General features: G+C 37.7%; 1 protein-coding gene across 1 annotated transcript in view; it reads left to right on the forward strand.

Moving 5' to 3' along the window:
- Positions 1 to 26965, forward strand: part of WDR70 (WD repeat domain 70) — a 297198-nt gene that overhangs the window by 175417 nt on the left and 94816 nt on the right. Inside the window, exon 10 of the mRNA XM_024754657.1 lies at positions 15387 to 15561. Coding sequence (XP_024610425.1) covers positions 15387 to 15561 — 175 coding nt within the window. The remainder of the gene's footprint in view (positions 1 to 15386; positions 15562 to 26965) is intronic.

The raw sequence follows: 26965 nt of genomic DNA on the forward strand, positions 1-26965 counted from the left end.
GCGGCCATGTAAAGATAGAGGCAGAGATGGGACTGTTGTGGTTATAAACCAGTGAAGCCAATCAGTGCTGACAGGCACCAGAAGCTGGAAGAGGCAAGGAGGAATTTTCCTCTAGAGCCTCCAGAGGGAGTAGACTTCTGGCCTCCAGAACTGTGAAAGGATATATTTCTGTTGTTTTAAGCTACCCAGTTTGTAGTTATTGTTATGGCAGCCTCAAAAATTCATATACTATAGTACATATCACTCCTTTTTCTTTTTTATTGCCAAACAAGTTGTTTTCCATTGTACGACAGTTTTACATTTTGTTTATCCATTCATCAGTCGATGGACATTGGGGTTGTTTCCAGTTTTCGGCTATTATAAATAATGTTTTTATGAAGATTCATGTTAAAGTTGTTGCATGGGATATGTTTTCAGTTGTCCTGGGTGGATACCTAGGAGTGGAATTGCTGAGTTATGTGGTAAATCTCTGTTTAATATTTTACAAAACTGCCAAACTGTTTTCCAAACTGGCTCCACCATCTTACCTTCCTACCAGTAAAGTATAAGGGTTCCTGTTTCTTTACGTCCTCACCAACACTTATTACTATGTGTCTTTTGATTATTGGGTATGAAATGGTATCTCACTGTGATTTTGGTTTGCATTTTCTTAATAACAAATGATGTCAGGCTTCTTTTTATGTGCTATTTGGGCATTTGTATATATTCTTTAGTGTTTATCCATTAAAAAATGGGTCACTTATCTTTTTATTGAATTGTAAAAATTATTTAAGTATTCTCAATACCAGTCTCTTATCAGATATATGATTTAGAAATATTTTCTCCAAGTCTATGGCTTGTTTTTAAACTTTCTTCATAGTATCTTTCGAAGCATGTAAATTTTTAATTTTGATGATGTCCATCTTATCTTTTTTTTCCTTTTATCATTTGTGCTTTTGATGTCCATCTAAGAAATCATGCCCTAATCCAATGTCATGTTTTAAGAGTTTTACATTTATGTCTATGATCCATTTTGAGCTAATTTTTCTATGATGTGAAGTAAAGGTCCACAGTCATCTTTTTTGCATATGGATATCTAGCTGTCTTAGCATCATTTTTTGAAAAGACCATTCTTTTTCCATGAAATTGTTTTGGCATATTTATTGAAAATCAATTGGCCATAAATGTAAGGGTATAACTGGTTATTTATTGTAGCATTTATTCCTTACTCTAAGTCTAGATTTCATAAGGCCTTATTTTAATAATGATAAGTATAGAACATTAACACAAAATACATTTCACCTAAATGCAACTATATTTTTGGTGCAATTACTTTGTGTGCATAATGTGGCTTACATATGTTTATAAAGATTGTTTTGGGTTTATATAGAAAAGATATTTTCCCCATTTCTGTGGGATAATACCTTTAATATTTGGGCATTTTTGAAAAGAAGGTTTTTCTTGTTGGATTTGTTCTGCGAAGAGAGCCAGCAAGTTTCAGACTCTTACATCATTCAAGTTGCTTGTGTCGTCTTTCGAGAAAAATTAAACCAAGATCTCTTAAGTGATTTCCATGCAAAATTAATGCTTCCCTTGACTTCTGCCAAATGCTGTGATGCATTTATGCAGCAGATGCCAGAAAGTTTAGAACTTGTATCTGGAAAGAATTCAAAATTTTAAGATAGAAAGTATTTGTGCTTGGGGCAATGTAATGACCCCACCTGTGTCTTTTCCTTGTCTTCTGGGTGTTTTCATTTTGTGTCCCAAAAGGCCCAGGCAGATCCTTCTTCTATTTTTAAATCTTTTTTACGAAACACAGTTTTAATTTTACAAGACCAGATCTCACTCCAAGTTTCAAAATATGTGGTCTTCAGCATAAAATGTTTTGACAGATACCTAATGGCCTAGCATTTTAGCATCCATTTTTTCAGGTGTAGATTCAGAGAATCAGAGCCATAAAACCATAATGTTATTAGTCACCATTAGATGCTGTGTAAATTTATATTTCATACATCTATACGCTAGGCTAGCTGCTTTTTCTTTCTGGAACATACTTAGTTGTTGGGTTTATTACCTTTAATGTTTTATTTATGGTCTAAGAGGAAGAGCAGAAAGAAACTAGTATTTATTGAGTACCTGCTGTATTCCAAGTACTGTCCTAGACACGTTTACATCCCTAATCTCATTTAATCCTCACAACTCCTCATTGTTGGTATTATTATCCCAGTTTTACAGCTGAACTTTAAACAAACCAGATAATGATAATGATACTTTATAGTACTTGTGTGGGGCCTTTTATATCGTAGTGCTAAAGTATCATCTGACTTTTGCAGATGTCCAGTTGTAAAAAAAGAGAAACTATCATAATTTATCTCCAGTGTTGCAGAGCTGAGGATAGAAAGAAAAGGCACACTAGATATTTCTCAACTTTTTGTGCGTATTAACTATGGAAAACATACTGAACAGAGACAAGTAAACAATACAGAAAACATTCATTTGGGAGTAAGGTTTTATAATGCTCAGGTACAAATGGTATTGGAATAATTGGATATCCATATGTTAAAAAAAACATATATGAAACCTAATTCATACCACATATAAAACCTAATTCAAATAGATCATAGACCTAATTGGAAAGCTTAAAACTATAATATTTCTAGGGCTTCCCTGGTGGCGCAGTGGTTGAGAGTCCGCCTGCCGATGTAGGGGATGCGGGTTCGTGCCCCGGTCTGGGAAGATCCCACATGCCGCGGAGCGGCTGGGCCCGTGAGCCATGGCCGCTGAGCCTGTGCGTCCGGAGCCTGTGCTCCGCAGTGGGAGAGGCCACAGCCGTGAGAGGCCCGCGTACAGCAAAAAAAAAAAAACAACTATAATATTTCTAGATGAAAACATAGGAGAATTTCTATGACCTTGGGTTAGGCAAAGATTTTTTAGATACAATATAAAAAAATTTGATAAATAGGACTTTATCAAAATTTAAAACATCTGCTATTTGCAAGACTGTTTAAAAAAAATGAAAAAGCAAGCTACAGACTTGGAAAATATTTGCCAAACACGTATCTGATATAGAACTTGTACCGATAATATCTAAAGAACTCTCAAAAAATAGTAGTAGAAAATAAACAACTAAATATTGAAAACAGGCAAAAGATTTGAAGAGACACTTCACCGAAGAAGAGAAATGGTAGGCAAATAGTACATGGAAAGATCTTCAATATCATTAGTCATTTTGGAAATGTAAATTAAAATCACACTAACAATATGCACCTATTAGAATGGCTTAAAAAAAAGCTGATACGACCAAGTGCTGACAACGATATGGAGTAATTGGGACTCTTATACATTGCTGGTGGAAATGCAAAATGGAACAACCACTTTGGAAAACAGGTTAGCAGTTTCTTATAAAGTTAAGCACATACTTCTCATATGGCCAGCAATTCCATTTCTAAGTATTTAGCCAAGAGAAATGACAACTTATTTTTACCAAGGAAAAAAAACCCCACAAAACTGTACATGAATATTTGTAGTGGCTTTATTTGTAATCACCTCAAACTGGAAACAACCTGCTATCCTGCATTTGGCGAATGGAAAACAAAATGTGGTATATCCGTATAGTGGAATGTTATTCAGCAACAAAAAGGAATGGACTACTGATATACACAACAACTTAGATACATTATGCTAAGTTAAAGAAGCAAGGCTCAAAAAGCTACATACCATGTGATTCCTATTATCTAATATTGGAAAAAGCTTAACTATAGGGATACAAAACAGGTCAATAGTTGCCAACTTTGAAGCTGGGGATGTGAGGGGTTTTCTATAAAGAAACAACACAAGGTAAGTTTTTGGAGAGGTAGAATTATGCATTTGTCAAAACTCACAGAACTGCACATTTAAAAGGATGAATTTCACTGGAAGTATGTTATACCCCAATAAACTTTACCTACCTATCTATCCATCCATCAGTAAGAGAAGTCTATCCATAGGCACTCCAGCATTGGTTTGGTGGCTTTAGTGTCATCAAGGACCAGGGCCTTCTATTTTGTTGCTCTGAGATGCTGCTTGAGTCCAGAATCATATCCAAATTGCTGGCAGAGGAAGGAGTAAACAAGAAGGGGTGAAGAAGGGTCTGCAACCTTCTTTTAGAGACTTTCCCAGAGTTCTTTAATACCCTTCCATTTACACCACGTTGGTCAAAGCATAGTTGCCACATTTCATCACGTGTATCTGCAAGAGGCTGGGAAATACAGACTTAGAGAAGAAAAGATGTTGGAGTATGCTGCTAGCAGTATCTGTCACACTGCCGATGGCTTCTAGGTGTCACAGTGTTTTGTAACACTGAAGTTAAGTCTCCTGGATCTTCCACTAGGTTGCTTTATATCTTGAAGTTGCAAAGTTGTTCCTGTGTTCTGTTCCCAAACTCTTATTTGAGCTTACATTTTGCTAGTTAGTAGTTCCTAAAATTTAGTGAATGCTTTCTTATATTAGGCACTGGGTTTGACAGCTCTGAAAACTAGGGTTTTGTAATGTTAAACAGCTGATTAAGTTCCCAAGCAAAGCTTAGGGAGAAGACACGCAAAAGTTATTAAAAAAAAAAAAACAAACAACCTCCATTTGGAAAAAATCATAAATATTTGACAGCAAATGCTGGCTACTTTAAACCTATACATTTAAAAGTCAGTTACATTTCATCGTATGTTGGTTATATCTCAATAAAATTGATTTCTAGCTTAGATAGGCAGTGAATTTCTTTCATTCATTCAAAGCAATTATTGAGAACCTAGTATGTGTTGTGTTCCTATTGGGTTCAAGAGATTTGGTAGAATCTCTTTGTGCATACAAAGATTTAAAAAAATAAAGCAAAAACCAGACAGAGCCCTTGCTCTAATGAAGCTCTTTTCATAGAAGAAATAGATGTCAGTATGTCTAATTACAACTTTTGTGATTGGTGTTATAATGTGGGAGTTAGAAGGTTATCTGGGAGTCTGGGTAGAATGAGTTTCTGTCTTTTCCAGAATTGTTTTAGGCTGTTCCAAGTTGTTTGCATTTCCTTGTAAGTTTTAGAGTTAGCTTAATCAGTTTCTAACCCCCAAGGAGACTCTGCTGGAATTTTGATTGAAATTGCATTGAATTTAAAGATTAATTTGGGCAGAATTGAAATCTTAACAGTATTGACTCCATGAATACAGTATATCTTCTCATTTGTGTTGATCTTCTTTTGTTTCTCTCAGAAATATTTTATGGTTTTTAGTGTACAGATACTACACATATCTTGACAGATTCAGTATTTATTCATGTTGTTATAAATGGTATTATTTTCATAATTTCAACATCCAGTTGTTTGTTGCTAGTCAATAGAAATAGAATTGATTTATGATTATTTACCTTGTATCCTGTGACACGCTAAACTCACTTATTGGTTCTACTAACATTTTTGCAGATTCTTGGGATTATCTATATAGATGATCATGTGATCTCTTAATATTGACAGTTTTATTTCTTGTTTCCAGTCTGTAATCCTTTAATATTTTTTATTTGCCTTATTGCACTGGTGGGCAGCTCTAGTATAAAGAGAGGGTGAGGGTTTGAGATTATTGCCTTGTTCTCAAGAGTAAGAGGAAAGCGTTCAGCCTTTCCCCATTAAGTATATTACCTGTAAATTTTTCATAGCTGTCCTCTGTCAGGTTGAGGAAGTTCAATCCTAGTCCTAGAATGCTGAGAGTTTGTTTTGTTTTGTTTTTTTAATCACGAGTGGGTGTTGAATTTTTTTTCAAATGCTCATTTTGCATCAATTGAGATGATCAGATATCTTTTTTAGTCTGTTGATATGGTGTATTATATTGTTTAATTTTCAGTCCTTTCAATCCTCCTTTGTATTCCTGGTTTAAATAACACTTAATCATGTCATAGTATCATTTTTATTTATTTATTTATTTTTTGCGGTACGCAGGCCTCTCACTGTTGTGGCTTCTCCCGCTGTGGAGCACAGGCTCCGGACGTGCAGGCTCAGCGGCCATGGCTCATTGGCCTAGCCGCTGCGCGGCATGTGGGATCTTCCCGTACCGGAGCACGAACCTGTGTCCCCTGCATCGGCAGGCGGACTCTCAACCACTGTGCCACCAGGGAAGCCCCATAATATCATTTTTGTACACTGCTAGTTTTATACACTGATATTTTGTTAAGGAATTTTGTGTCTGTGTTCATTGGGGATATGGATCCATAGTTTTGTTTTCTTGTAGTGACTTTGGTTTTGGCATCAGGGTAATGCTGGTCATATAGAATGAATTGAGGAGGGTTCCCTCTTCTGTTTTCTGGAAGGGTTTATACAGAGTTGGTTTTTGTTGCTGCATGTGGGTTTTCTCTATTGCAGCGAGTGGGGGCGACTCTTCCTTGCAGTGTGTGGGCTTCTTGTTGCGGTGACTTCTCTTGTTGCGGAGCACGGGCTGTAGGCACGCAGGCTTCAGTAGTTGCAGCACACGGGCTCAGTAGTTGTGGCTCGCGGGCTCTAGAGCACAGGCTCAGTAGTTGTGGCGCACGTGCTTAGTTGCTCTCTGGCATGTGGGATCTTCCTGGACCAGGGATCGAACCTGTGTCCTCTGCATTGGCAGGTGGATTTTTAACCACTGCGCCACCAGGGAAGTTCCCCAGATGTTTTTACTTTTATTTTTTCTTCCTGTTTTGGGATATTGACATGGAACACTGTATAAGTAAGTCTAAGGAGTACAGCATAATGATTTGACTTACATGCATCATGAAATGATTACTACAGTAAGTTTAGTGAACATCCATCATCTCATACAGATACAAAATTTAAGAAATCAAGAACACTTGTTTCCTTGTGATGAGAAGTCTTAGGATTTACTCTCTTACCAACTTTCATACATAACATACAGCAATGTGAATTATATTTATCATGTTGTACATTGCATCCCTAGTCCTTATTTATCTCACAACTGGACGCTTGTACCTTTTGGCTGCCTTCATCCAATTTCTCCACACACTGCCCCTCGCGCCCTCCCCCCAACACACACACCAGCCGCCTCTGGTAACCACAAATCTGATCTAGTTCTATGAGTTTGTTTTTTTATTTTTGAAGTATAATTTGCTACAACACTATGTTAGTTCCTGTTACACAACATAGTGATTTAATATTTCTATACATTTCAAAATGATCACCAGGGTAAGTCTCGTTACCATCTGTCACCATACAAAGATATTGTGTAATTATTGACTGTATTCCCAGACTGTACATTTCATACTTATGACTCACTTATTTTGCAATTGGAAGTTTGTATCCTTAAAAATTTTTTTTTAATTTATTTTATTGAAGTATAGTTGATTTACGTGTTAATTTCTGCTGTACATCAAAATGATTGTGCTGTACATATACATATATATTCTTTTTCATATTTTCCCATGATTGTTTATCACAGGATATTGAATACAGTTCCCTGTGCTCTACAGTAGGACCTTGCTGTTTATCCATTCTCTATATAATAGTTTGCATCTCCTAATCCCAAACCCCCAATCCATCCCTCCCCCACACCCCTGAGCCCTTTGCAACCACAAGTCTGTTCTCTGTGTCTGTGAGTCTGTTTCTGTTTTGTAGGTAAGTTCATTTGTGTCATATTTTAGATTCCACGTATAAGTGATAGCATTTTTTCTTTTTTTCTGGGTTTTTTTCTGGGTTTTTTCTTTCTCTTTCTAATTTAGGAAGTTTATATCTCTTATTCTCCCTCATGTATTTCTCTCCTACCCCCACTTCCTGCCCTCTGGCAACCACCTGTTTGTTCTCTGTATCTATGACTCTGTTTCTGTTTTGTTATGTTTGTTCACTTGTTTTGTTTTTTAAGTTTGACATGTAAGTGAAATCATACAGTATTTGTCTTTCTCTGTCTAACTTATTTCACTTAGCATAATACCCCCAGGTCCATTCATGTTGTTGCAAATGGCAAGATTTCATTCTTTTTTATGGCTGAGTAATGTTCCATTGTATGTATGTATGTATATGTGTGTGTGTGTGTGTGTGTACACACCACATCTTCTTTATCCATTCATCTGTTGATGGGCACTTGGGTTGCTTCCATATCAATATCCATGCTGCAGTGCACATAGGGGTGCATATATCTTTTCAAATTAGTGTTTTCTTTTTCTTTGGATAAATACCAAGGAGTGGAATTGCTGGATTATGTGGTAGTTCTGTTTTCAGTTTTTTGAAGAATCTTCATACTGTTTTCCATAGTGGCTGCACCAATTTATATTCCCACCAACAGTGCACAGGGTTCCTTTTTCTCCACATCCTTGACAAAACTTGTTATTTGTTGTCTTTTTTTTTTTTTTTTTTTTTTTTTTTTTTTTTTTGTGTGTTGTCTTTTTGATAATAGCCATTCTGACAGGTGTGGCTTTATTTTGCATTTGCCTAATGATTAGTGATTTGAGCATCTTTTCATGTGTTTATTGGCCATCTGTATAAAACTTCTTTGGAAAAATGTCTATTCATATCCTCTGCCCATTTTATTTTTTTTTAAATCTCCTGTAGTTTATTCTTGTTTCTGGGGGGTCTTTATAGTCCTGCATCTGGTCAGCCTGAGAGGTGTCAACTAGTGTCCATTCAAATGTGTCAAGTGGATAATTTGCCTTTCTGAGTCTTCCAGAGTCCCCAGATCTTGTTAACTCCCTTCCTCTTGTTGAGCCGAAACAAACAGACTGTCAGATATTTCTCCAGCAAAATGGGTTTATTTGGGATCAGCAGAGAATTGCAGTTCAAGATCTGCCACCATGGAGCCATGTGCAAGTCCCCAGAGGCACGGGAAGGAGAACTCTTTTATAGAGGGCAAAAGGAAGTTGGAAGGGCTGTAGTAAACAGAGTCCATGTCTTTTCATTGGCTGAGTCCTTGCCGGGAAAGAAGAGGAGTCCTTGCTGGGAAAGAAGAGGAGTCTTTCTTCTTCCCGTTGGGCTCTGCTGTTGTTGTAACTTCATCTGTCAAAGTTATCAGAGGCTTTCTACTGGGGCCACATGGGGCTACTCAAGAGCACTGTTGTGGGGAGGGCTGCTCTTTGTCTGGGGGAACTTTGTCCTGCCTCTGCCCATTTGTTTTTTTAACATCTTTATTGGAGTATAATTGCTTTACAATGGTATGTTAGTTTCTGCTTTATAACAAAGTTATACATATACATATATCCCCATATCTCCTCCTGTCAGGTTGTTTGATTTTTGATGTTGAGTTGTATGAGTTCTTTCTATATTTTGGATATTAACCCCTTATGAGATATATCTTTGCAAATATCTTTTCCCATTCAGTAGGCAGCCGTTTCTTTCTTAAGGTATTATTTCTTTCTTAAATGTTTGGTAGAATTCAACAGTGAAGTCATCCTTAGGGGGAGAATTTTAAACTATGTACGTAGTTTAAAATCATATAGGAATATTCTACTTATTTATTTTTTATTTAGTGAGCTTTGGTAGTTTGTATTTTAAGGAAATTTGTCCACTTGATCTAAATTATCAGATTTATTTATATAAATTCATTAATAAAATTTCCTTATTATGCTTTCAATGTCATTAAACTCTATAGTGATATTTCTCTTTCATTCAAGATACTGGTGTTTGATGTTGTCTCCAATTTCTGTTTTTTAATCATTCCAGCTAGAAATTCATTAATTTTATTGATCTTCTCAAATAGCCAGCTTTTGGTTTCTCTGCTGGTTTTCTGTTTTCTGCTTTATTCATTTGTATTCTCATTTCCCTCCTTCTGCTAGCTTTGGATTTAATATTCTCCCTTTTTTCTTTTTTTTTTTAACATCTTTATTGGGGTATAATTGCTTTACGATGGTGTGTTAGTTTCGGCTTTATAACAAAGTGAATCAGTTATACATATACATATGTTCCAAATGGTTTATCAATTTTTTTTATCTTCTCAAAGAACCAGCTTTTAGTTTTATTGATCTTTGCTATCGTTTCCTTCATTTATTTCTGACCTTCATGATTTCTTTCCTTCTGCTAACTTTGGGGTTTTTTTGTTCTTCCTTCTCTAATTGCTTTAGGTGCAAGGTTAGGTTGTTTATTTGAGATGTTGCCTGTTTCTTAAGGTAGTATTGTATTGCTATAAACTTCCCTCTTAGAACTGCTTTTGCTGCATCCCATAGGTTTTGGGTCATCGTGTCTCCATTGTCATTTGTTTCTAGGTATTTTTTGATTTCCTCTGTGATTTCCTCAGTGATCATTTGGTTATTAAGTAGTGTATTGTTTAGCCTCCATGTGCTTGTATTTTTTACACATCTTTTCCTGTAATTAATACCTAGTCTCATAGCATTGTGCTAGGAAAAGATACTTGAGACGATTTCAATTTTCTTAAATTTACCAAGGCTTGATTTGTGACCCCCGATATGATCTATCTTGGAGAATGTTTCATGAGCACTTGAGAAGAATGTGTGTTTTGTTGTTTGTGGATTGAATGTCCTATAAATATCAGTTAAGTCCATCTTGTTTAATGGATTATTTAAAGCTTGTGTTTCCTTATTTATTTTCATTTTGGATGATCTGTCCATTGGTGAAAGTGGGTTGTTAAAGTCCTTTACTATGATTGTGTTACTGTCGATTTCCTCCTTTATGGCTGTAAGTATTTGCCTTATGTATTGAGGTGCTCCTATGTTGGGTGCATAAATATTTACAATTGTTATATCTTCTTCTTGGATTGATCCCTTGATCATTATGTAGTGTCCTTCTTTGTCTCTTATAATAGTCTTTATTTTAAAGTCTATTTTGTCTGATGTGAGATGCTACTCCAGCTTTCTTTGATTTTGATTTCCATTTGCATGGAATATCTTTTTCCATCCCCTCACTTTCAGTCTGTATGTGTCCCTAGGTCTAAACTGCGTCTCCTGTATACAGCATATATACAGGTGTTGTTTTTGTATCCTTTCAGCGAGTCTGTGTCTTTTGGTTGGAGCATTTAATCCATTTACATTTAAGGTAATTATCAATATGTATGTTCCTATTCCCATATTCTTTTTTTTTTTGCGGTACATGGGCCTCTCACTGTTGTGGCCTCTCCCGTTGCGGAGCACAGGCTCCGGACCCGCAGGCACTCAGTGGCCATGGCTCACGGGTCCAGCCACTCTGCGGTGTGTGGGAGCTTCCCAGACTGGGGCACGAACCCATGTCCCCTGCATCGGCAGCCGGACTCTCAACCACTGCGCCACCAGGGAAGCCCCTATTCCCATATTCTTAATTATTTTGGGTTTGTTTTTGTAGGTGTTTTCCTTCTCTTGTGTTTCCTGCCTATAGAAGTCCCTGTACCATTGTTGTAAAGCTGGTTTGGTGGTGCTGAACTCTCTCAGCTTTTGCTTGTCTGTAAAGGTTTTAATTTCTCCATCAAATCTGAATGAGTTGTTTGCTGTGTAGAATAATCTTGGTTGTAGGTTTTTCTCCTTCATGACTTTAAATACGTCCTGCCACTCCCTTCTGGGTTGCAGAGTTTTTGGTGAAAGATCAGCTGTTGACCTATGGGGATTCCCTTGTGTGTTATTTGTTGTTTTTCCCTTGCTGCTTTTAATATGTTTTCTTTGTATTTAATTTTTGATAGTTTGATCAATATGTGTTTTGGCATGTTTCTCTTTGGATTATCCTGTATGGGACTCTCTGTGCTTCCTGGACTTGATTACCTATTTCCTTTCCCATATTAGGAAAGTTTTCAACTATAATCTCTTCAAACATTTTCTCAGTCCCTTTCTTTTTCTCTTCTTCTTCTGGGACCCCTATAATTTGAATGTTGGTGCATTTAATGTTGTCCCAGCGGTCTCTGAGACTGTCCTCAATTCTTTTCAGTCTTTTTTCTTTATTTTGCTCTGCAGTAGTTATTTCCACTATTTTATCTTCCAGGTCACTTATCCGTTCTTCTGCCTCAGTTATTCTGCTATTGTTCCCTTCTAGAGAATTTTTAATTTCATTTATTATGTTGTTCATCATTGTTTGTTTGCTCTTTAGTTTTTCTTCGTCCTTGTTAAATGTTTCTTGTATTTTGTCTATTCTATTTCCAAGATTTTGGATCATCTTTACTATCATTTTTCTGAATTCTTTTTCAGGTAGACTGCCTATTTCCTCTTCATTTATTAGGTGTGGTGGGTGTTTACCTTGCTCCTTCATCTGCTGTGTGTTGTTCTGTCTTCTCATTTTGCTTTACTTACTGTGTTTGGGGTCTCGTTTTCGCAGGCTACAGGTTCGTAGTTCCTGTTGTTTTTGGTGTCTGTCCTCAGTGGCTAAGGTTGGTTCAGTGGGTTGTGTAGGCTTCCTGGTGGAGGGGACTAGTGCCTGTTTTGTGGTGGATGAGGCTGGATCTTGTCTTTCTGGTGGGCAGGTCCATGTCTGGTGGTGTGTTTTGCGGTGTCCGTGGACTTATTATGATTTTCGGCAGTCTCTCTGCTAATGGATGGGGCTGTGTTCCTGGTTGCTAGTTGTTTGGCATAGGGTGTCCAGCACTGTAGCTTGCTGGTTGGTGATTGAAGCTGGGTATTGGCGTTGAGATGGAGATCTCTGGGAGATTTTCACCATTTGATATTACGTGGAGCTGGGAGGTCTCTCGTGGACCAGTGTCCTGTAGTTGGCTCTGCCACCTCAGAGGCACAGCACTGACTCCTGGCTGGAGCTCCAAGAGCCTTTCATCTACACGGCTCAGAATAAAAGGGAGAAAAAATAGAAAGAAAGAAAGAAAGAGTATAAAATAAAATAAAGTTATTAAAATAAAAAATAATTATTAAGAAAAAAATTTTTTAAGTAAAAAAAAATGGACGGACAGAACCGTAGGACAAATGGTGAAAGCAAAGCTATACAGACAAAATCACACACAGAAGCTTACACACTCAGAAAGAGAAAAAGGGGAAAAAATAATATATCTTTGCTCCCAAAGTCCACCTCCTCAATTTGGCATGATTCCTTGACTATTCAGGTATTCCACAGATGCAGGGTACATGAAGTTGACTGTGGAGATGTCATCCACTGCTCCTGAGGCTGCTGGGAGAGATTTCCCTTTCTCTTCTTTGTTCGCACAGGTCCTGGGGTTCAGCTTTGGATTTGGCCCTGCCTCTGCATGTAGGTCTCCTGAGAGCATCTGTTCCCAGCCCCGACAGGACAGGCTGATTCGGGGGCTCTGGCTCACTCAGGCCGGAGGCAGGGATGGGTACGGTTGCAGCGCGAGCCTGTGGAGGCAGAGGCCAGCTGGACTTTGCAACAGCCTCAGGTGCACCGTGCATTCTCCCGGGGAAGTTGTCCCTGGATCACGGGACTCTGGCAGTGGCGGGCTGCACAGGCTCCCGGGAGGGGAGGTGGGGATAGTGACCTGTGCTTGCACACAGGCTTCTTGGTGGCCGCAGCAGCACCCTTAGTGTCCCATGCCCGTCTCTGGGGTCTGCGCCGATAGCCGCCGCTCGCGCCCGTCTGTGGAGCTCCTTTAAGCAGCGCTCTTAAACCCCTCTCCTAGCGCACCAGGAAACAAATAGGTAAGAAAAAGTCTCTTGCCTCTTCGGCAGCTCCAGACCTTTTCCCGGACTCCCTTCCAGCTAGCAGTGGCGCACTAGCCCCCGTCAGGCTCTGTTTACGCCCCCAACCCCAGTCTTCTCTGTGGTATCCAACCTCCGAAGCCCGAGCCTCAGCTCCCAGCCCCGCCTGCCCCGGCGGGAGAGCAGACAAGCCTCTCGGGCTGGTGAGTGCTGGTTGGCCCTGATCCTCTGTGCGGGAATCTCTCCGTTTTGCCCTCCACACCCGTGTTGCTGTGCTCTCCTCCGCGACTCCGAAGCTTTCCCACTCTGCCACCCGCAGTCTCTGCCCACGAAGGGGCTTCCTAGTGTGTGGAAACCTTTCCTCCTTCACGACTCCCTCCCACTGATGCAGGTCCTGTCCCTATCCTTTTGTCTCTGTTTATTTTTGTTTCTTTTGCCCTACCCAGGTACGTGGGGGAGTTTCTTGCCTTTGGGAGGTCTTAGGTCTTCTGCCAGCATTCAGTAAGGTGTTCTGTAGGAGTTGTTCCACATGTAGATGTATTTCTTTTGTATCTGTGGAGAGGAAGGTGATCTCCACGTCTTACTCTTCTGCCATCTTGAAGCTGCCTCCTTTTCCTATTTTTGATCGGATTAATTTTTGGTTTCCATTTTTCTCCATTATTATATTTTCATTATAAAAATTGTCTTAGCGATTGCTTGAGAGTTAGTAATATACATCTTTAATGTAGCAAAGTCTCTATTCAAATAATATTTTACCATTTCAAATATAGTATAAACTGTATACTTTCATTCCTCCCTCCCAACCTTTGTGCTATTTCTGTCACACCTTTTACTTGAACATATGTTACAAACCTCACAATATGTTATTATTTTTGCTGTATAGCCATTTATCTTTTAAGGAGATTTAAACATTTTAAATGTTTTACCTTTAATGTCTTTTACATTACCCTCATTTTTACCATATGTGGCACTCTTCATTTCTTAGTGTAGATTCATATTTCCATTTGTGTCATATTTGTTCTTTGTGAAGAATTTCTTTTAACATTTCTTGTAGTCCGTATCTGATGGAAATGAATTATCTCAGCTTTTATTTATCAGAAAAAGCCTCTCTTTCACCTTCTTTTTAAATATGTTTTCTCTGGCTTTAGAATATTGGATTGACTTTTTTTTTCTTTCAGAACTTTAGAGATGTTGGTCTGTAGTGGTTTAGCCTGGATAGTTTCTGCAAAGAAGTTGCTAGTCTTTGGTTTTTCTGTATTTTTTTTTCTCATATAGATTTTATTCTAGCCTCCCTCAGTGGCAGTACTCCTTTGCCTGGGGCTGTGAGCCGGAAGGTGTTCGTTCTGTCTCTGCTCCAGCTCTAGACTGCTATTAGTGGTTACTTGGTGGAAACTTGAGGCAGTCAGCCTCCCCCAGAGACATGAGATATTTGCCTGGGCCCTAGAGCAGGACATCATTCTTTCTTAGTGACCAGTTTTTTTCAGTTTGTTTTCTGGTGTGTGTTATATAGCAGTACATTAACACATGTAATTTAGAAATTAATGTGTGTATGTAGGGGGTGTATTATGTTCAACAGTTTTACTGATCAGAGTGTATAGTCAGAATTGTTTGGAAGCTGCTGCTTTAGAGGGTCAGAACTAAGAACTCTGACAGATTTAAAGTGGAATTTGCCACTTGCTATTTGATTTCATGACAACACAATTTGGATGGTTCACTTTATTTTAGTGGGTAATCTCATTTATAAGCGTAGAATGTTTTACAATGCACATTTTATTTAAAATATTTAAATATTAAATAAAAATTTAAAAACATTAATTAGATTTATATGCTTAAAAGGTGAAGCAGTCTTTGTGAACTCTTTTGTATTTTAAAATCCTTTCTTTTTTATAAATGAAGATCTCCGTATTCTTTTTTAGGACTGTGAGGACATGGGAAGTTGAAAATCCAAAGAAGCAAAAAAGTGTGTTTAAACCACGGACAATGCAGGGTAAAAAAGTAATTCCCACCACTTGTACATATAGTAGAGATGGAAACCTCATAGCAGCTGCCTGCCAGAATGGAAGCATACAGATCTGGGACCGAAATTTGACTGTAAGTTAAGGACATTTAAGTCCTCTTTTCTTAGAAGAAAACCACCTTACAAAGCCAAACATCATGTTAAAATATTATGAAGGTCAATTTCCTGAGTTTAGCTCTAATTTAAACTTCAGTGTTAGTTGATAAAACATTGGGACTTTTGCAGTAAACAGCATTTTAGCAAACATTCCAGCTCAGTATTTTCCAATGTGTATTAGATTTTGTTTTTAAAATAAGCTAAATCTTTTGGTATAAAATTTAAAAAGCATAGTGCAGTTTATTATACGACATCTCAGTATACTTGATTTTGAAAGTGAAGGATTTGACAGTAATATAAAACAAGACTAGGCAGAGCACTAGAAAATACCCTTTAAAAGATTTGAGAAAACCATGAAATAGCAAGGACAATCCATCAGTTGTTACGCAATTATTTCTTTAGTAATTTAAATAATATTTTGTTTTGACATTCTGTGACATTCCATTTGAATAGGTTTCAGATTTTTTTTCTTTTCAGTTTTTGGTTATTAGAATAAATAAACTTTGGAATTGGAAGGGATCATAGAATTCTTTAACCACAGAAATAATGAATAAGATAATGAATAGCCTTTGGCTAATTTTGTGAATTACCATAAGCTTTGAAAAGGGTTTTGTTGTATGCATAGATGGTAAAACAAGAATTTTTAAGTGGAATGATTCTAGATTACCAAAGTTAAAATGAAAATCTACACTAATGTTATAATACAAATTGGTTATCTTATTTTTTTTATAATTAAAAAAAATTTATTTTATTTACTTATTTTTGACTGCATTGGGTCTTTGTTGCTGCTCACAGGCTTTCTCTAGTTGCGGCGAGCGGGGGCTACTCTTCGTTGCGGTGGCTTCTCATGTTGTGGAGCGCGCGCTCTAGGTGCGCAGGCTTCAGTAGTTGTGGCACACGGGCTGAGCAGTTGTGGCTCACAGGCTCTAGAGCACAGGCTCAGTAGTTGTGGTGCACGGGCTTAGTTGCTCCACAGCATGTGGGATCTTCCTGGACCAGGGCTCGAACCTGTGTCCCCTGCCTTGGCAGGCAGATTCTTAACCACTGAGCCACCAGGGAAGCCCCAGTTATTTTAATAAAAGGTGATGATCAAATTTTTAATTTAATAAATATTAAGTACACACTATATGCAGGCACTATTCTGGGCACTGCAAATACTGTAGATTATCCAAAATTTCTGCCTTCATAGAGTTTACATTCTTGTTCTTTTTAACAATTATAAAAATAATTTTCTTTCAAATAAAATTGCCTATCAAACACTTACATTTTGAAAGGGGCCCCAGGAAACCTAGTTGTCTTTTCAGGCAGATGAGTTAAAGTCAGTTTTCTTGGAATAAGGTAAAAAATAGTGATAGGAAAAAGGAGTCCATGTTGAGATTGCTGGAAATATCTTTGGCATTTTCTGTTTGTCGGATCTTTTTATTTCTGTTTTCATCTCCACTATAAACCCCATAATGCTTCATAACAGCTCAGAGATTTAAAAAATCCTTTGAATTGTAAACTGAGTTTTAACAAAGCAATAAATTTTTTAGTTCCTAGCTTTCATCGTCTCTGGGTGCTGTTGATTTAAACATAGAAATTCTAAAACATAAAGTTTTCTTATCTAGCTTTAATAGTGATGTGTTTGGTGTATATATATATATATATATATATATATATATATATATGTATATATATGCGTTTTCTTAGAAACCATATATTTTCATAAAGTTCAGTATAGTTTTTAGAGATGGGTCTTGCACATCTCTTGAAATAATTAGTATATCTCCTATTTCCCATTTTGTAGAAACCAAAGCTATTTGAATGCCAGTTCCCCACCCCAAATCTTTTAAGCCATTCTTCTAATCACAGACTTTGATTCTGTTTATTTAATAATACATGAATGTAAAGCTAATTATACCACATCCTATTCATCGTATTTCATTCATAGTTTTAAACCTGCATGTGTGTGTGTGTCACCTGAAGGCAAATCAAATTGAGAGGAAAAAACTTGCTAGCAGGAAACACAGTTTGATTAAAAAAACAGCTTAAAAAATGTTTTTAACTATTACTTTAGCAATAGTAAGTCATCTGCAGGGAAACACTAAAGCTGAGATAAGAAACCCTAATAACAATGTTTTTTTTCCACACAGTAGCCAAAGAATTACATGGCAGATAATGGATAATACATATTTTGTGACAATTAAGTAAAGCTATCACAATTGCCATGTTTAATCATAGAATTTTCATTAGACCAATTGAACTTCAGCAAATTAAATGAAATGTATTTCTTTTCTTAGAAGTAAAGTGTCTATCAGTGATAAATTCCTGTGTTCTCAAGACCTACCTTTATTCTAGAATTATGCTGGCTAGTATAGTAGCCCCTAGCCACATCTGACTATTTCAATTTAAAATAATTAAAATAAAATATAAAAAGAAACGAAATTGAGTTATTTGTAGTGAGGTGGACGGACCTAGAGTCTGTCATACAGAGTGAAGTAAGTCAGAAAGAGAAAAACAAATACCGTATGCCAACACATATATATGGAATCTAAGAAAAAAAAAAAAAAGAAGGTCATGGAGAATCTAGGGGCAAGATAGGAATAAAGACATGGACTACTATAAAGACTAAAATAAAGACTACTATAAAGACTAAAATAAAGACTAAAGACTACTAGAGCGTGGACTTGAGGATATGGGGAGGGGGAAGGGTAAGCTGTGACAAAGTGAGAGAGTGGCATGGACATATATACACTACCAAACATAAAATAGCTAGCTAGTGGGAAGTAGCCGCATAGCACAGGGAGATCAGCTAGGTGGTTTGTGACCACCTAGAGGGGTGGGTTAGGACGGGTGGGAGGGAGGGAGACAGACGCAGGAGGGAAGAGATATGGGAACATATGTATATGTATAACTGATTCACTTTGTTATAAAGCAGAAACTAACACACCATTGTAAAGCAATTATACTCCAATAAAGATGTTTAAAAAAATAAAATAAAATATAATTAAAATTTCAGTTCCTCGGTCATACTAGCTACTTATTGGACAGCACAGATAGAGAACATTCTCATCATTGCAGAAGGTTCTGTTGGACATTGCTGCTCAAGAGGAGTGTTTGTTTGCCCAGCATCCCTCTCAGTCATATGATGCTGGGCTGTCCTTAAATTTGAGAGGAAGCCCAGTTCAGAGGAGCTTCTACAGGTCTGCGCTGCCTTCCTGCTCCCTCATTCCCCATTCAGCAGCACTTATGTGAACAACAGCGAGGAGGCCACTGCTTGGTTGGAGTAAAGTGAGGGAGGTGCAGAATATGGGCAGATGACGTTGGAGAGGTAACAGCATGCCCCCTGACTCAGGGCCTTTGCATATGCATAACCCTTCAGCCTCCAACATTCTTCTCTTAGGTGTTCACATGGCTTTTCCCCCTCACCACTTTTAGTACTTTGCTCTGATTTTCGCTTCTCAGCAAGACCTTCCGTGACTCCACACTATCTATGTACAATTGCAACCTTCATCCCACCAGTGGCACTCTCTGTCCCTCTTATTTTCTTCCATAGGGCTGATCATCTTCTGATATACTATACTATATATTTTACTTGTTTATTGAATTGTCAGTTTATTTCTAAGAAGTCATTAAAAAATAGTAGCATAAAGTACTATCCTTGTTATATGAAAGCATAATGAGATAGAGATATGAGAGAGAGAGAGGGAGAGAGGGAGATACTGATGTTATTTTTCATGTATCCTTAATGATGTAGAAACATAATCTGTGTTAACATAGATAGATTTTCGAAAACTGTTTTCATATCTCTCTCACATATAATTTCTGGCTTTTAAAATATTCCAGCTTGTATAGTCTTATGAATACCCAATGACTACATCTGTTCAAATAAAAACACCTACTGAATTCTTTGGACATATTTTGCTCAAAGCAGCATTAGTGCTCTTTATATCTATCAGGAGTCTACAGTATGCTAGACTCTTTACTAAAAGAACATGCTGTACTTCCTTGTACTGCAGTCACTCTTTGTCGACTAAGATTTTGGCAGGAAAATGAGGACCCATCGTCTTCATGGAGTTTTGCTTTCCCTAGATCCAGGTGATGGAAGGGAATAATATTTGAAGTTTGACTTGGCAATAGGGTACCACCAGCAACTTGACCCACTCTCCACCTGACTGCCTCCTGCTGCTCCTTTGGCCTGCAACCCCAGCCCAGATTTGGAACATGAGCACACGCTACAACCCCTTACCAGGAAAGCCTCAAGCCTGTGAGACACTGCAGAGACATTTCTCTAGCTCAGAGGTTAATCAGTGCCCACATTCTCTCAGCCATACTAGAGAATGGTTGGTATGGTTCAGAGAAAGCTGGGGCAAGAACTAGTAATCACACCAGGAGATAAGCTTCTGGGCAGATAAGCCCCTGGTGAATAAGAGAACAGGTATGAAGGAGAAAGAATACAGAAAATAAAATCACCAGTAGTAGCTTGCATCCAGTGTTCCACAAATCTTTAAATGTTTCCAGTCACCTTCAGATAACCCAAGTTAAGATTAGGTTGATTTATGGCCTTCTACATCTTTCCCTTTATTTGTGTGTGTGTGTGTGTGTGTGTGTGTGTGCGCGCGCGCGCGCGCGTGTGTGTGTGTGTATATATACACACACGCACACACACACACACACACATATATATATACATATACGCACAGACACAGAGTAAAATGTTTTGTTTTTATAATGGAGAATTTACAATTTGCTTTTTTTATTTGAGACTGTAACATGGACAGCCTTGTAATAATAGATATAGTTCTAATTGGCTTTTTCAAAATTTCTTTATTTAAATGGAATCATAATTTTACAAACATGAAATACGCACTTTAAAAAAATTATTACTATTTTATTAATTGCCTCTACTCTTCTTATCCTATCTCTAACTCATGATGCTTGTAAATTACCTGGTATGTGTCTTTCTGTACTTTTCTCCATAGCTCTATGTCTGTCCATATATCTAGCTATCTACCTAGATCAGGAACACTTCACCTGGTGGTAGTTTTGAGAACCTACTGTCTCACCGAGAATGAGACAAATGACAAAAGGTGTCTTTTCCCTTCTTTTTGCAAAGACCGATCACACTTAACAATAATTCTCAGCTTTCACCCAGTATTAGTTATTTAAGTTAAAGCAGTGAAATATTGACTGTTGGGGGGAGAGAAGTACATTATAGAGGAAGAAATGATATTTTTAAACAATTTTTTAAAATCAAGTGATTTATAAAATGGTTCTAATACCTTCCTTTGAGGAAAAAAATGGTGTGTCTCTGTAAAAAATATAAAGAGTCATGTTAAAAATTCAAATATAGATTTCTGTCTTTTCATTAGGCCTAATACTTGGAGTTTAGAAAATATATATGGGTAGCTAAAAGTCTACTACATAGTTCTATACATTTTTTGTAAATGACACCTGAGACGTACAATTACACTGTACATTACTTGGGGCTTTCATTCCATCAGTCCTGAGTTTCCTAAGCTCTCTACACACTCGTTTTCCTTATTCATGAAATGAGGGCATGATCCCCACCTTGTTTGGTTATTTTGAGGATTATATTTGGTAATATATTTGAAGCACCCAGAACAGGACTGGCACATAGCAGGTTTTTTTTTTTTTTTTTTGCGGTACGTGGGCCTCTCACTGTTGTGACCTCTCCCGTTGCGGAGCACAGGCTCCAGACGCGCAGGCTCAGCGGCCATGGCTTACGGGCCCAGCCGCTCCGCGGCATGTGGGATCCTCCCGGACCGGGGCACAAACCCGCGTCCCCTGCATCGGCAGGCGGACTCTCAACCACTGCGCCACCAGGGAAGCCCACATAGCAGGTTTTAATAACTGTTGGTCTTCTTCCTCTTTTCTTTTTAGCTCCTAGGCGATATACAGTTTTTATAGAATGTTGAAGTTAGATCTCAGGATGCTATTTAATTATGGCTGTGAAAGTGTCATGAATTTGAGTGTGACAGATGCTTTGGAGGCTAAAAGTATGACTTAGGAAGATAAGAATGTAGATCCCTGCTAGAGCCAGTCATTCAACGTATGGAAATACAACCATCGTCAATAAAGAAGATCTTTATATATCCATTGGTTAGTGTGCCTCAGTAGATATGAATTATAATTATGTTTTAAATAAACATTCAAGAGAAAACATATGCATACAACTTTTATTCTATAGAGTTTTTAACATGTGTATTTTTCAAAGCTCATTTTTCAAAAAAATATGTCATCGATTCAAAACACAAATAAACCATCAAAACTGTGTGAAATTACTTGCAGGCCCTGAAGTTAAGTTCTAATTTGTTAGTTATTTTAATGAAAGCTTTAAAGTTTTATTTATAATGCTCTTGTAAAATGTCACATATTTTTGGAAGCAACATTTGTAAAAATGGGAATATACTGGTTTCGAAAAAATCAGGTTAAAACTTTTTCTTTTAAATGTAGATGATTGTTATCCTTGTCTTTTCTTGTTTGTTTTGGCCACACACGTGGGATCTTAGTTCCCTGACCAGGGATTAAACCCATGCCCCCTGCATTGGAAGCATGGAGTCTTAACCCCTGGACTGCCAGGGAAGTCCCTGTTATCCTTGTTTTTTGAGGGCAGGAAAAATAATTGAATTTAAGACTTCCAGTTAAATATGGTAAGTTAAACACATTCATTCAGTTCTGTTCCCTCCTGAAACACCACTAAAATGACAGAAAAGGCATTTTTAAAGCATAAATCCATACAGACAAAGAGAATTAGAGAGGAGATGACAGCAGAATAGAGAAGTCAATACACTTTTGGAAGCTAGAAACTGGGTAATTGACTTAAAGTATTTTAAGTACCTTACATGTAATATTTTATTTAATCCTTACAACAATTCTATGATAGAAGTAGTTACTATCATTATTTTACAGGTGAGGAAACCAAGACAAAAAGAAGTTGTGTCGCCTACCCAAAATTACAGTTAGTAAGTGGCAGAACTGGGATCCAGTCCTAGGCAGTCTGGTGCAAGCGTTTACACAGGGCGTCAGCAAACTATGGCCCATGTGCCAAATCTAGCCCACCACCTGTTTTTGTATGACCTGCAAGCTAAGAATGGTTTTTACATTTTTAAGTGATTCTATTGTTTTCCTGTGGTTGCTGTAACAAATTTGCCAAAAACTTAGTGGCTAAAACAACACAGGCTTCTTATACTCACGTAGCTTAAAAGTCTCATTGAACTAAATATCAGGGTGTTGGCAGGACTGTTTTCTCCTTTGGAGGCTTCAGGGGAGAATCCATTTCCTTGCCCTTTCCATTTTCTAGAAGCTGCCCACGTTCCTTGGCTCCATAGCCCCCTTCCTCCATCTTCAAGGCCAGCAACAGTGAGTTGAGTCCTTTTCACTTTGCAAAACCATGACCTTCTCTTCCGCTTCCGCCTTCCACTTTTAAAGACCCTTGTGCTTACATTGTGTCTACTCGAATAATTGCCCTATTTTAAGATCAGGTGATTATCAATGTTAATTCAGTTTGAAATCTTAATTCCCCTTTGCCAGGTAAGGTAACATATTCATAGGTTCCAGGGATTAGGAGGTTAGAAATCTTTGAGGGGGCATTACTCTGCCTACCACAGTGGTTTATAAAAAAAATCAAAATAAGAAAAAATGTTTCATGATACACGAAAATGATGTGAAATTCAAATTTAAGTGTCCATGATGAAGTTTAATTAGAACACCCTTGCTCATTCATTTTTGTATTATCTATAACTGCTTTTGCACTACAGTAGCAGAGTTGAGTAGTTACAACAGACTATATGGCCCTCAAAGCCTAAAATATTTTACTCTCTGGCCCTTTACAGAAGAAGATTTTGACCCCTGACATAGTGTTTCTAATCAGCTTTTAGTACCTTACTCTTATATATTAATGAACAGACAAGGATCACCAGATATTTGAAGAAATCCTCTAACAAGAAGTACAGAGACTAAAGCAATCTCAGAGGGGAGAGAGAGAGACAATGTAGGAAACAGAAGAATATTTCAAGACAAAAATTCTATATTTAATATTCTCAGAGAGGGAAGAGAATATTGCAGACACTAAACTAAAGCAGAATACTACAAAAATTTTTTGAACACTTAGAGTTAAAGAAAGAGCTCTTGGAAAATAAATAGGTGATACTTGGGGGAAAATCCATGGGAGTATTGAAAGAAATAGTCAAGGAAATCTCCTGGAAAATAGCATAAAGCACAGTGAGAAAGAAAAGATGGACTTAAGGGTCAATTCAGGGCCCAATATTTGACCAGAAAGTTTTAGAAAGAGAAAATGTAGAGGAGAGAGGATACAATTAGGTAAGAAATAATTACTACTGCCCTTCTCCCCCCCCCCACCACATTACCCCCAGAAGTCTCAGAACTGAAAAGATGTTTTTTCCAGGTAGGAATTGCTAATCAAGTGCTCAGCACAGTGAATGAAAAAGACATCAAGCCATACGTCATGAAATGTCAGGACACAGGGGTTATAGAGAAGATCCTAAACTCACAGAGAGAGAGAGAAATAGGAAACATGTAATAGAAGGATGTTGAGGCCATCTAATTTAGGATGTTGATAAAACAGTTGGTCAAGATGTGTGAGATCATGGACTCCTAGCCCAATATGGAAGGAAATGAAGAACAGGAGGGGCTGATACGTGGAGGGAAAGTAGAGAGATCACATCGTTCACTCCACAAAAGTGACTGAGCACCTTTTCTTGTCCAAGTACTATTCTAGGTTCTGGGGATACCACAGTGAACAAAACAGAGACCCCATCCAGTTTGCTTTCAAAGGCCCTGAAGGAGCTGGAAAATTGGTATTTTGAGGATTTTTCAGGAAACATGGTACAATCTCTTTTAGTGTTTTTAAGGATTTTTTAAAAAAGGCTTTCTAAGCACCAAATTCAGCTGTCTTTTTACAGTCTCTGTTCTCCTTATTGACAGTATCACTCTTTGAAACAACCTTTTCTCCTGCCAACTTCCCTCTTGCCCTCTGAACTGCAGGTAATGAGGCAATCTTGACACGTGTGACAATCACTACCTTCTTGTCCTTATTATTCTCAGCCTCCTTCGCTGGCTGTGTTTCCCACCGTCTCCATACTAGAGTAAAAGGACATCATCTTTCCTAGTCTCCTGTCAAGCAGATGAACTATTTTAAGTTCAGTTATCATTACTTGCAGTGACTGCTGACTGAATCTGTGGCTCTTAATTCCATCCTACACGTTCCTCTACACCCCGGAGGCGCATTCACTTGCCTGTGAAAGAACCCCGCCAGGATGTTAAGCTCAAAATACCAGGACACAACTCCTCATCTCCTTTAGAACTCACTCTTCCTTTTGACTTTGCTAGTTTTCTTAATTTATATTTCCGTTTAGAACTTCAGAATATTCTCTATCTCCTATAAATTCTATGTTTTAGTGTCCCTCACATCTGCCCCCTCAGTTTCATCTCTTTTGCCTTCACTCTACTTTCAACTTTCATCACCTCTCACCTCTGTTGTTGGTTATCCTTTCCCTTCTCTGTCCATCCTCTCTGTTTTGCTCAGCCCCAGTTTAAATCATGTTCAATACAATAATCACTGCTTCGGGATAGTTCACATTTCTGCAGACTGACACCTACAGCCTTTCAGTTTGTGTTTAACCTGTCTTTGAGTATCTCCTGCAACTTTCTCCATAAATAGAAAAACTTCTTTCTAAAATCGGATTAGGTTATACTCTGTTCTCTCCTCATCATCCTCTACTTTACTACTTTGCATGCCTGTCTCTATACTGACCACTCTTCCCTGTCTGTCTCTCCTGCAAGCCCCCCACTACTGGAGGAGATCTCACCCAGTGAAGAAGGCAAATCAGATACCATTCTCTCCATGATGCTGTTGCACAGTCGTGATGGTGTATTTATGGACTAGAAGATTATGTATCTAGGAGTGTAAATCCTGAAGACATTCAAATAACAGAATTAGGTCAAATGTTTAAAAAAAATTAATCTTCCACTTAAAAATCTCATCTTTTTAATAACATAGTTGCCATAGTTTAACCCATGGTGATGGTGAATTTCCCCAGGCTGCAGAAATGTCCAGTTATTGACCTAACATTGCCTCACGCTATTGAATAGGGAATGGGTAATTCAAATAGTGAAATAAAGCAAGATTCTAGTGTCTACCTATTTCTTCAACCTCATCTTCTACCATTCTCCTTCATGCTCAGGAAACTCCAAGCTAGCTGGCCTCTTTCTGTTCTTCAAGTATTGTTAGGTCTTGTCCACCTTGTTGCCTTTGTACTTGTCATCCTTGCTGCCTATAGGCCTTTGCCATGGTTATTGGTCTGAGTGTGGCTGCTAACCTCTCATTCTGGCCTCCAGTGAAATGTCATCTCAAAGAGCCATCAAGCAATGTAGTAGCTGAGAATATAGATTTAGAAGACTGGTTCTAGAGCCAGACTAGACTACTGACTAGAGTAGTACTACTCTACTGGCTTTTTCCTGCTCCTGTTTCTCTGTCCCATTACTTTGTTTTATTGTCATTATAGCACTTAACACTGTGTAATTACTTTGTTTCATTTTTCATTTGCCTTCTCATTCATTTTGTCTCCCCCTAAGCTTCATAAGGTCAGGGACTTTTCGTCTTATTTGCTATTTCCCCGTGCCTAAGAACATGGTATAGAGTATGTGCTCCCAGTTAATGTTTGTTGAATAAATGGGTGAATGGATGCTATCAGAGAAACATAGGTTTTATCTTAGATTAATTTCATTTTCGGTCGCTGTTACTCTTGTTTTCAAATTTTAAATTACTGTTAATCGAGCTTCATTGTTATCACATGAATGTGTTGTTATAGGTTTGATTTAGCCTTCAATATGGAACGATGCTTATTTGCATCAATAGTATTTTTAGCCTTTTGTTTTCTAATAAATAGATTTTAAAGTGTATGATACTAATAATAGCTAATATTTATTGAACACTTACTTTGTGCCAGCTGCTGTTTTAAGTGCTTTATATATATGTTAATTCATTTGACCCTGAGGACAATATTGTGAGGTAAGTACTACCATTAACCAAATATTTTAGATGAGAAAACTAAAGCACCACAGAGAAAGGTTTAACAGCTTGTCAAGGTCATGCAGCTAGTGAATTGTGGAGCCAGGCAGTCTGCACTAGAACCTTTACTCCTAATTGCTGTGTTGCACTGCTTTATGGTTCAAAAATGAATGATCCTGATGGAGATATTCTAAAACTAGATTGTGTTGATGGTTGCACAACTCTGTAAATTTACTAAAAATTATTGAATTGCACACTTAAAATGGGTGAATTTTATGGTATTAAGTTATGCTTTGATAAAGCTGTTTAAAAAGTAAATGATCCTTACTCTTATTGTTAAAATGGATTAT

Source organism: Neophocaena asiaeorientalis, unplaced genomic scaffold (assembly GCF_003031525.2).
Source record: "Neophocaena asiaeorientalis asiaeorientalis breed wild unplaced genomic scaffold, Neophocaena_asiaeorientalis_V1.1 scaffold229, whole genome shotgun sequence".
Taxonomy (NCBI): domain Eukaryota; kingdom Metazoa; phylum Chordata; class Mammalia; order Artiodactyla; family Phocoenidae; genus Neophocaena; species Neophocaena asiaeorientalis.